General features: G+C 47.1%; 1 protein-coding gene across 4 annotated transcripts in view; it reads left to right on the top strand.

The window, feature by feature from the left end:
• ILDR1 (immunoglobulin-like domain containing receptor 1) overlaps positions 1–11174 on the top strand; it is a 40091-nt gene that overhangs the window by 18711 nt on the left and 10206 nt on the right. The window contains exons 4-7 of one of the 4 annotated variants that reach the window (XM_010834243.1): positions 2613–2732; positions 3006–3152; positions 9900–10031; positions 10250–11044. In XM_010834243.1, the coding sequence (XP_010832545.1) occupies positions 2613–2732; positions 3006–3152; positions 9900–10031; positions 10250–11044 (1194 nt within the window). Of the gene's footprint in view, positions 1–2612; positions 2733–3005; positions 3153–9899; positions 10032–10249; positions 11086–11174 lie in introns of all 4 variants that reach the window. The other 3 variants (XM_010834242.1, XM_010834245.1, XM_010834244.1) reach the window with 3 other exon arrangements.

Raw genomic sequence — 11174 nt, 5'->3', positions numbered from 1 at the left:
AAGAGGGTGTTTGCTATGACCAGTGCATTTTCTTGGCAAAACTCCATTAGTCTTTGCCCTGCTTCATTCCGTATTCCAAGCAGCAGCATGGTGTTAAATAAATATTGACTGGTTAAAAGTGGGGGGAAAAAGTGGGAGAATACACCTAGCAGGCTACTCAGGGTACCCATAGCAACAATCTGAAGAAATCAGTGAATATTCGATGACTGTTTTAGAGATAGATCAACCTAGTTTAAAAACTGCTTCCAACTTTGTGTATAATACTTTGGCTGCAGTATGTAAGTCTGATCTGTTTATATTCAACCTCTGACCTTCCCAAGTCAGCCCTTGAGCATTCAGCCTTATGGAACATCTGTCCTTTTCCAGTTTTTAGGTGCATCCTCAGAGGTTCAGGGTGACTACTCTATCCAGAGCCCAGAAACTTAACTCTGATCTGACCCCAAAGTTTAAATTTTCCTTTACAGATTTTGAAGGACGAAAGTCCCCACAGGTGATAGTCTCTGATTTTCTGTCATTTTCTTTTTCTTTCTAAATGAATAACACTGTCCACTACCCCTACTCCCAACCACCTTTGGGTCAAATTCTGCCTCCTTATCCCCATGGGAAAGTGGTATTTCCCCTGGGTTTTAATTTCTATCTCCGGGATTGTTGTGACTTCTTGGAGTCCTTGTTTTCTGAAATTTTTATGCCTGTGTTTGCATCATTTGAGAATACCCTGTCAAATCAGTTCTAATGAATGCATCAGAATCATTATTCTGATATCCATGAAATAATCTTTGTCTCTAGTAAAATTGGGGGAGATTTATAATACACATTAACCTTGGAGGGGGTGTTTCCTCCAAAGCACTTTCACCATTTTTCCAAGTCTGGGGTAAGCTTGTTTCTGGGAAAGGCAGCAGGTTGGAAAATCATGAGTAGGAAAAAAACTATAGGGATTGACGTAGAAAGAGAAGGAAAGAGAAGTCAAAATTAGCTCCAGTGGTGCATGACCTTGCATGTTTGTTTCATTTCCTCAATAAATATTTCTTAACCAACAGATAAAAAAGAATTGCAACTATGACTGCCAAGTAAGCAGGATCAAATCTATAACTAAGGTCTTTAAGGATTTGAAGGTGTCCTCTGGTACTTTGTGTGGCTAAAGTAGCTTGGACATGGGGGCTACCCTGATGTCTCTGACTAGACCTTAAGCCCTTTCAGGACAGACACAGCACAGGTCTTGTTTGAGCTTCCACAGAGTCTGACATAGTGCTGGACCCACAGAAGGTCTTTAGAGAACATTTGCCTTTATTAAATGTGAACATAACCTTCATCTATCTTAATGGGGTAGAGACTTGGTGCTCACAAAACTCATTCTTTTCTTGAGTAACACTTATTCTGAAAATATTGGCATTTCATCCTTACTTGTTCCTCAAGTTCATCTCAACTGTCCCATCAAGATTCAGAAGTGTATGTTCACAGCTGGTGAGGAACCCAAGCTGTGGATTTTCCTACCCAGTTTGGAGAAGACATTAGAGCTTGGTGGTTGAGGGCACCAGCTTTGAGGCAAGACTTAAGTTTGAACCTACCTCTCTTTGTTACCTCTCTATGTTCCAGTTCCCTCTAGTCTTAGTTTCCTCATCTGATATGCAGCTAATAATCCTACCCCTTGTATCAGGATTAAATTTGATTTCGAGTAAGCAAAAGCCCCAACTATTAGTGACTTAAACAATAAAAAGTTAATTTCTTCCTTGGTGGCTCAGTGGTAAAGAACCTGCCTGCCAATGCAGGCAGAGACTCGGGTTTGGTCTCTGGGTTAGGAAGATCCCCTGGAAGAGGAAATGGAAACCCAATATTCTTGCCTAGAAAATCCCACTGACAGAGGATCTAACAGGCTACAGTCCATGGGGTCACAAAGAGAGGACATGACTGAGCACACACACATACAGGTGTAAATTTGGGGCTAGACAGACCAGAACTAGTGTGGTGGCTCTGTTCCATTAATTCCTCAGGAACCCAAGCTCCTTCCTGCTCACTAAGAATGTCATCTCTTTCCTTACGGTCCAAGATGGTAGCCATCACATTTGCTTTCCAGATAACAGAGTGGAGGAAGAAATGAAGAAGAAAAGAGCAAAGATGTTCCCAAACTGTTTTCAAGAAGGTTCCTGAGAGCCGTCATGTGACACTTCTGTTTATATTCTGTCCACCAGAACCAAGTCACATGTCCATGTCCATCTGTAAGAGAGGATGACAATTAGTGACTTTATTCTGGATAGCTATGTATTTATACATGAGCAAAAATTCTACGACCATGAGAGAAAGGGAGGATAGACATTGGGAGGTAACTGGTAACCTCTACCTCACCCATTTAGAGAGTTGTGGAAGGAAGGAAGTGGGGTGATGTATCCTAACTCCTTTCAGGGTACCTGGTAGAGCTCACTAAGTGGTCAGTTTTACCACCTTTATACTGTTCAGAGGAAGAAGAGAATCTCAAAGGAAGGAATAGAGGCCTTTCTCTAACTATGAGAGGCCCTTTTAGGATGTGGAAGTATAATGCTGGGGACCTGAAGCTACCAGAAATCAGAAACCCATGCCCTCTCCTTTAATTGCTGGCACCTTCCCCTCCTTCACTGCAGGAGCAGATCTGGTGATTAATGAAGTGATGTGGTGGGACCATGGAGTGTATTACTGCACCATTGAGGCCCCAGGGGACACGTCAGGAGACCCAGATAAGGAAGTGAAGCTCATCGTCCTGCGTAAGTGCTCTTGGAGATTTCTATTTGGCCACCCCCACTGGGACACTTTTACATAAAGGGAAAAAAAAAACAGAAACAAGCAAACCTAGGTTATTGTGGTCGGTAGCCAGCCTCTGAAGTACTTTACCAAAGCTGAATTTTTAATTCTGCGTGTATATTGCTCATCCTTAACTTATAGGTCAAGAGCTGTGTAGATCAGACCTTTAGCATGTTACAAGCTAAAGCATGCCCCTGAAGATTTAGTTCGACCCTTGCTTGGCTTCCCCCCTGCAGACTGGCTGACCGTGATCTTCATCGTCCTGGGAGCCCTCCTCCTGCTCCTGCTGATTGGAGTGTGCTGGTGCCAGTGTTGCCCCCAGTACTGCTGCTGCTACCTCCGCTGCCCCTGCTGTCCCAACCGCTGCTGCTGCCCCCAGGAAGGTGAGGGGGACAGATGAGCAGTGGGATGGGGCGGGACGGAAGCCTAGTGCCCCAGACATATCAATTTCACATGACCACGTCAAAACCTTGCATTCTCCCAGGTTCTTCTCTATGCCCTTCTCATCACAGGCTCAGAGGTCTTTGGGCTCAGTTCAGAAAATGATGCTTAGGGAAGCCATAGAGCCAGGCGGGAAGACTTACGCCTGTTCACCTTCTAGACTGCCTAAGGCCCCCTTCAGATGGGTCTGTCCACTGGTGTCCTTTCCTCAGCAGCCCTGATAGGCCTCTGCTTCAGTATTTTCCCCCAACTCTGACCTTGCTTGGACATGAGGTGGCTGGAGGGAGTGGTTTGCATGGAACAATGAGAGAGAAGGCCACTTCCTAGAGATGACTTGAAAAGAACAGATCAGAAGAGAGAGAGGTGTTGGAGCGGGGGTCCTCAAACTTAAGAATCTCCTGGAGGGCTTGTTAAAACTTGGTTGCCAGCTCTATCTTTGGAGTTTCTGATTTAATCGGTCTTGCGTGGGCCTGAGGATTTTTATTTCTCAGAAGTTCACACTGCTGGTCTAGGGGCCACACTTTGAGAGTCTCTGTTTTAGACAAAGGAAAGAGAAGGCAGAAGATCTTGTTCTAACAGTGATCTTTCTTTGGGCTTGAATTTGGCCTTTTATTAATAAAACAGAATTGTGACATGCCCTAAAACATTTGGTGAAGACAAAAGAAGAAAGTTTATTCCACAAAGATCTTTTCTTACTGAACGGATGGAGCAGAATCAGCAGCTTTAAAGGAAGGATTTTTTTGTGTTTTTAAAGTAGCATTTCCTTTTCCTGGTGGTATAAGTAAAGTTATTACCTTGTAGGAAATCTGAGAAATTCAGGAAAATGAAAAAACTGATCTGAGCACCCAGGTATAACCACTGTTATCATTTTGGTCCATTTGAAGGATATTAAAAGAAACCCAGAAATTGGCTTTTAAGATAGAAACAAAACCTAATCTATAATGTCAGGAAGCTCAATGGTCCGAGTCTGGTTTCAGGCCTGTGTTCTGAGGTTGCTGTCTTATAGGAAAAGAGAACTAACTTTTATTGGATGTCTGGTGTGTGGGGCCTTTGCATATATTTCCCTTTTGAATCCTCACAACCCTAGAAGGCAGGTATCATTGTTATTTAACAATAAGGAGACTGAAGGTCAGAGGAGTCACACAAGGTAAGTAGCAGAAACAATGCAGTGTTGCATTCGTTCTCGTCTGACTTACAGTATGTGAATTTCCCACAACAGAGGCTGCCACAGCCTGTCTGTGTAGATCGCTATGGGATTGGCTGAGATGCCAATAAGCTCCTTCAAGAGACAAGAAATAGCAGAGAACTCGGTATTGGGCCATGGAGCTCCTTGCCTTTCTATCCCTCCTCTGGGAAGGAGGTCATGTAGGAGTCACTGCTCCCGGTGCTGTAATATAAAGACTGAGATGAGAGAAACTCTCCCAGGATACTTTCTCGGAATCCCTAAGTCTGTGGGGCACTCAAAACAGGCAGGGGCTAGGGACACAGTCAGCACCAGCGATAAATGTGTCTACTGTCCGTAAGCTGATTAACAGGTTCTGGGAGAAAGTGGTTTCTCCCAAGTGGTTAGATTTCATTTAGAAGAACTGGTGAGATAAGGAAATGTGGGCCACAAAGAAAGATCCTTGAACTTGAGCAGATGAGGTCACTTTCAAAGTGAGTCACCTGGGGAGTCTGTCCTGAGAAATTTGGTGACAAGAGGATATTACACGGAGAGGGCAGGACTTGTCAAGTTAAGCTCTTGGATGGGGAAGAGGGTGGATGTGATCGTTGATTTTTTTTTTTTTTTAAATAAGGTAACCCTAAGCAAGGCTATGGTTTTTCCAGTGGTCATGTATAGATGTGAGGGACTGTGAAGAAAGCTGAGTGCTGAAGAATTGATGCTTTTGAACTGTGGTGTTGGAGAAGACTCTTGAGAGTCCCTTGGACTGCTAGGAGATCCAACCTGTCCATCCTAAAGGAGATCAGCCTGGGTGTTCATTGGAAGGACTGATGCTAAAGCTGAAACTCCAATACTTTGGCCACCTGATGCGAAGAGTTGACTCATTGGAAAAGACCCTGATGCTAGGAGGGATTGGGGGCAGGAGGAGAAGGGGACAACAGAGGATGAGATGGCTGGATGGCATCACCGACTCAATGGACATGAGTTTGAGTAAACTCTGGGAATTGGTGATGGACAGGGAGGCCTGGCGTGCTGTGATTCATAGGGTCACAAAGAGTTGGATACAACTGAGCAACTGAACTGAACTGAAGCATACTTGTAGATGGAGAACCAAGGCCAGTAGAAAGAAAGAGAAAGGAAGCATTGTGAAGTGAGGCAGCAACTGAGGAGGGATGGAGTCAGTGGGAGTGACATCAGGACTACCTTTCACTGTAAGAGAGGGAAGGAAAAGGAAGCCTGCCCTCTGGAGAGAGAGAGGAAGTTGTTAACGCAAGGAATATGATTAAAGTGTAAGGGAAGAAGCTGGGGGAGTGAGTTGACACCAGCCTGTCTCGATTTCAGCAGATCAAAATTCTAGACACACAAGGCAGCTTCAAGAACGATGTCAGTGATTCTTGAGCTTCTGTGACCACAGCCCACCCCCACAACCTGCCCCAGCTTTCCAGTGAGAGGACCAGGGAGAAGTAAAACAAAAATGACACCAAAGTTTAGTAACCCCACTTCAGCTGAGGGAAGTGGGGCCTAGACAGAGATTTCCACAATTATACACAGCTTGTTAGTGGTAAGCCTTGGACTAGTCCTAGGTCTCTTGATTCCATGTCCAGGACTGGTTCCTCTTCCTTAACAAAGACATGTTATCAGCTGAAAGTTCATACTGCGGGGAAGACATCAGAAGTGGGGAATGTTTAAACTGCTGCTCTGGAGGAGGGAAGCAGGGTTGCTGAATCAGTCAAGGAGATCTACGCATATTGGAAAAATGGCTATTTGAGGTTGGTTGTCTGACAATGGAATCATCATGCGCCCAGGAAGCATGGACTGGTAGTTCCCGAAAGCTGAAATAGCAAGGGTTCAAGGGGTGTGGGATTCTAGGGTGTTTCTGAGGATGTCCTTGAAAGGACTGCCAGTCAAATCAGTATACTGTGTATACTGCCAGTATATATAAAAAAAAAGAAAAAGGACGGTATGACCTATGGCTCAGGGAGGGCGAAGAACTCTCTGTAAGAGTGGAGAGGGGGTGGTAAGGAGTGGAAAGAGTTGGAGGTCCTCAGGGTGATTCAGGCACCATGGGTGATTCACACAGAAGATTCTGGCTGCGGGTCTCTGGTGGAAGGGAGGTGTTGAGCATTATTTCTGTCACAAAGGGTGATCTTAAAGCACATGCCCCGGGTTTTCCTCAGAAATGAAAATGAATATGCTTTTGATGCTTTAGTCTCCAAATGTGTACTTTTTGTCTTCTATGGGATCTAAGGTGAAAGTAGTGACTTATATTAACCATTTATTGTAACAACATGAGCCATGACCCATTGAATATTTGCCAGTATTAGGCATTTCATATGTATTACCTCATTTAACTGCAACAACTTTATGAAATAGGTATTATTATCCCTGGGGCTTCCCTGTTGGCTCAGATAGTAAAGAATCTGCCTGCAATGCAAGAGACCTGGGTTCGATCACTGGGTCAGGAAGATCCCCTGGAGGAGGAAATGGCAACCCACTCCAGTATTCTTGCCTGGAGATTTCCATAGACAGAGTTGCCTATCGGGCTACAGTCCATGGGGTCACAAATCAGTCAGACATGACTGAGTGGCTAACACTTTCACTTCACTACTTATTATCCCCAGCTCAAAAATGAGGAGGTTGAGCTAACATACTGTGGAGACTCAACTGAAATTACACAGCTAATACATGCTGGGATTCCAGTGGAAGTCCCAGTGACTCTTAAAGCCTGTGTTTATGGAAACCTATCCCTGAGGACCATAATTCTCAGAATGTTGTTGAGAGTTGAGAATCCACAATAGTCAACTCCAACTCCTGCCTTAAAGCTTGTTGAAAACATGGATTTTCTCACCTTGTGTTTGACTGAAGGCCAGTCTGGGAGTGGGATCCAGGAGTCTGTATATTTAACTATCTCATTAAAGGTGATCAAGACAGATTTTACACCACTGAGGTTCAGAGATAACTTATTAGGAGTCATTTAAGGCTTTGTTTGGCACCCCACTCTAGTACTCCTGCCTGGAAAATCCCATGGACGGAGGAGCCTGGTAGGCTGCAGTCCATGGGGTCGGGTCGCTGAGGGTCAGTCACGACTTGAGCAACTTCACTTTCACTTTTCACTTTCATGCATTGAAGAAGGAAATGGCAACCCACTCCAGTGTTCTTGCCTGGAGAATCCCAGGGACAGGGGAGCCTGGTGGGCTGCCATCTATGGGGTCACACAGAGTCGGACACGACTGAAGTGACTTAGCAGCAGCAAGGCTTTGTTAATTTCTCCATGTTTCTTATTTTGTTGCCTGATTCCCCATTAGGTGAGCAACAGAAAGCCTGATAGTCTAGACTTCCCCATCGAGCTATTTTTTTAGGGACAGGCACGCAAGGTAGAAGCTCAGAGACTATATTTTTTCACTCCAGTGCATTAGGGAAGGAAAGGACCCTAGAAAGAGATGGTGGCAGTTAAGAAGGAAGCAGGTGAGTTAATCTTGGGAATGTGTGAAAATCTGACAGGAAGCCTGATGGAAGATCCAGAAAAGTCTCTAGGAAGTCATCTCTGCAAAGGGTCCCATTAATTAAGAAGTCATTTGGAGAGCAAGAAGAGAAGCCCAACTCTCCTTTTCCTTCCTATTGAATTGGAGGAGCTGAAAAAGGAAGTGGCCCAAAGATGCAACAGTACCATTGGGAGGAGATCAAGATTCAGTTAAGAGGGGTAGGGGGCAGCGAACGTTGTTCCCAATGGGATCAGATGTCCTGAGGCCCTGGAAGCAGAGATTAGTCTGGAGTGAGTTTTGAAAGGTGTGGTGCTGAGGAGAGAAAAATAATGTGAGAAGGTACTGCTGGGAAAGGGTTTTTTTTTTTGTTTTTTGTTTTTTTTTTTGCTTTATCACATAAAGGAGTCTGGGGACTCTGCAGTTTGGCAGAAAGAGTAGAGGCTTGACAGACAGACACAGGGTCACACACTGCCTCTACTGGTCGGTCACCAGCTGTGGGACATTGGGCTGGGAAGGTAACCTCTCTAACTTTCTCATCTGACGCTCACATTTAAGAGATTTCTCTGAGGATTAGTTAACTCATGTAAAGTGACTGGCCCGTATTAAGGAGGGCATTGTATGTGCTGAAGGTGGCATGTTATATGGAATTGGGGGAGGCACATGTTAGCAAGAGAGAGAGGAAAGTGCTGAGTAGGTGAACTTGTCTTCAGAGGGTCTGGTGTGCTGTCCTTAGGCATGAAGGTGTGGCAGGTGGGTGAGCTGCTCTAAGCCTGCATCTGGCTTCATCCAGGCTGGGCTGTGACTCACCATCAGGGCTGGAGCTCCACACAGGTCTGCGGGCTTGGCTATAACCATTTCTTGTGTGTTGGAAGTTGGTTTTATACTGGAGCCATTGGATAGCCTTCCAGATAACCCTTAGCTGCTGGCCTCAGCAAATCCCCCACCCTATGCTGGGTCCAGAATGCCTGTCTTTTTCCTCCTCCTACTATGGTAAGAGGAAGCTCTGGCAGAGCTCTGTGGCTTTAGGGGCATTCAGAGGGTTGGGGAACCCAGGAAGAGGTGAGAGTACCATGCTGGGGGCCTAAAGAGGGCACTTCCTGCACTTAAGCACACAAGTGGATAGACATTGGACTGTTCTACATGCATGTATACACAGGGACCTTGGGAGACATGTGCACTCGGTCACAAAATAGAATCACGTGAGCAAAACAACTAAATGCATTTGTTTTTAATTTGTATGTGCTGTGGGTTGTGTGCTTCAGATCAGCTGCAGAAGGGACTGGAGAAACATTTCTATGGACTCTTGGGCTGCTTTTTTTTTTTATACTATTTTCTTTGCCCTGAAAGGAAATGGTATTTCCCTTCTCTCTTCTCTGCCTCTAACCCACCCATTAGAGATTCCCCTTACTTAGGGAAAACCCCAATATTTAATAAAGTGAGGAGAAGTGTAGAAAGGATCTACTTCAGGTTTTTGCATTCTCTGCCTTATTCCCCGTGGTTTTCTCCCACCCAGGGCTGGCATTACCAGCTGGAAACATTCATCAGTCCCTTTCCCTTTACCAGTAATTCTGCACATTGACCTCAGCATCTGTGTCCTTTTCTTCCACTCTGAGCAGGTGATCCTCCCAAGAAGCCCCTGACTCACTGCCTCCTGTAAGCCCTTTGCATCTGTGCCTTCTATATTTGGCCTATAGCTGAGATTTCACTGCCTGCTAAGATCTACATTTCTACCTATACATTTTAGGTGACCTTGGAAATTGGCAGGACGATGAAATGATTTCAAGACTAGGAAGTCAAGTTTCAGGAGGATATTTCCTAGGGTGCAGGAACTGCAGTCTTGCCAGGGAATTTATTCCCAGCGTTTTGACAGAGGAACAGTGGATTCACTACTTCCCTTAACTCTTCCACCCGTGTAAGAGAGGACACAGTAAACTTCAAGGAGAGAAAGTGGCCTCTTGGCAAGGCTGCCGGGTGGAGAGAAGTGAAGTGGGGCGTGTGGGCCTTGCACTGGCTCAGGGTCTGCGTTTCTCCCTTTTCCCCTGCAGCCCTGGCCCGCCACCGCTACATGAAGCAGGCTCAGGCCCTAGGCTCTCAGATGATGGAAAAACCCCTGTACTGGGGGGCGGACAGGAGCTCCCAGTTTTCATCTTATCCAATGAACCCACTGCTGCAGCGAGGTAAACCCTGCCAGAGATTTGGGGTGGGAGAGGGTAAAGGGCAAGGGTAGGAGCGTGGGCTGCATCGGGGCCTTCATGACCAAATAGTGGGCATCTTTGTGATGGAAGATGGGAAGGCGTAGATTCACGCTAAATAAGGTGGCACTTGGGGGCCCTGATTCTGAGGAGTGTGTTTTGGACGAGCAGTTCTGCATGTTCTTATTCTTATTTTCATTCAGATTTGTCCCTGCGATCCAGCCTCCCCGAGGTGCCAGTGACCCAGGCAACCGCTCACCCTCCCATCCCCAATGGTGTCCTAGAGTATTTGGAGAAGGAGCTGCGGAACCTCAACCCAGCCCAGCCTCTGCCACCTGACCTCCAGGCCATATCTGGCCACCCCTGCAGCATCCTGTCCTCCCTGGGCTCTGAGGTTGTGGAACGCAGAATCATCCACCTGCCTCCCCTGGTCAGAGACCTGCCGGCTTCCCGGAGGACCAGCAGCTCCTCCCGCCAGCAGTGGCTCCCCACACCGCCATCTCCCTCCAGACCCTGGGATCTGAGGGAGGGGAGAAGGCAGCACCGCTGCTCTGATTTCCACCAGGAGCTCCGGGATCCTGAGGCTCAGTGCTGGGAGTTGGAGCAAAGGGAGCTGGACCGATTGCGACGTGGGAGGCACCGCGGCTCCAGGCATCGCTGGTCACCCAGGCCCTGGTCGGACAGGGACAGCCTCAGCGTCGGCGACGGCCCCTCATCCAGTGAGGCCCACTGGCGGCCCCACCGCCCCCCTCTCCGGAGCCGCTACCCAGAGAGAGATCCCCGCAGGCCCAGCCTCAAGGAAAGCGCTCAGGGGCACCAGAGGCGCAGGCCCCGCAGCTACTCCCCTCCCCTGCCCTCTGGCCTCAGTTCCTGGAGCTCCGAGGAGGAGAAGGAGAGGCAGCCCCAGAGTTGGGAGACCCGCCGCCATCGTCGCTCGTGCTCCCCAAACTGGCCTGAGGAGAAGCCACCCAGCTACCGCTCGCTGGATGTCAGCTCAGGCAAGAACGGCAAGAAAAAAGGGAGTGTGAAGAGGCGCTTGGTGAGCCTGGGGCTTCCTGCTGAGGGTCGGGAATGGGCAGTAAGGACTCTTCATCCAGGCTGACACAGGCCACCTCATATGCCTCCATG

The sequence above is a fragment of the Bison bison genome, unplaced genomic scaffold (genome assembly GCF_000754665.1).
Source record: "Bison bison bison isolate TAMUID 2011002044 unplaced genomic scaffold, Bison_UMD1.0 scf7180017864032, whole genome shotgun sequence".
Lineage (NCBI taxonomy): Eukaryota > Metazoa > Chordata > Mammalia > Artiodactyla > Bovidae > Bison > Bison bison.
The sequence above is the reverse complement of the archived record's forward strand: the minus strand, read 5'-3'. Positions and strand labels throughout refer to the sequence as shown.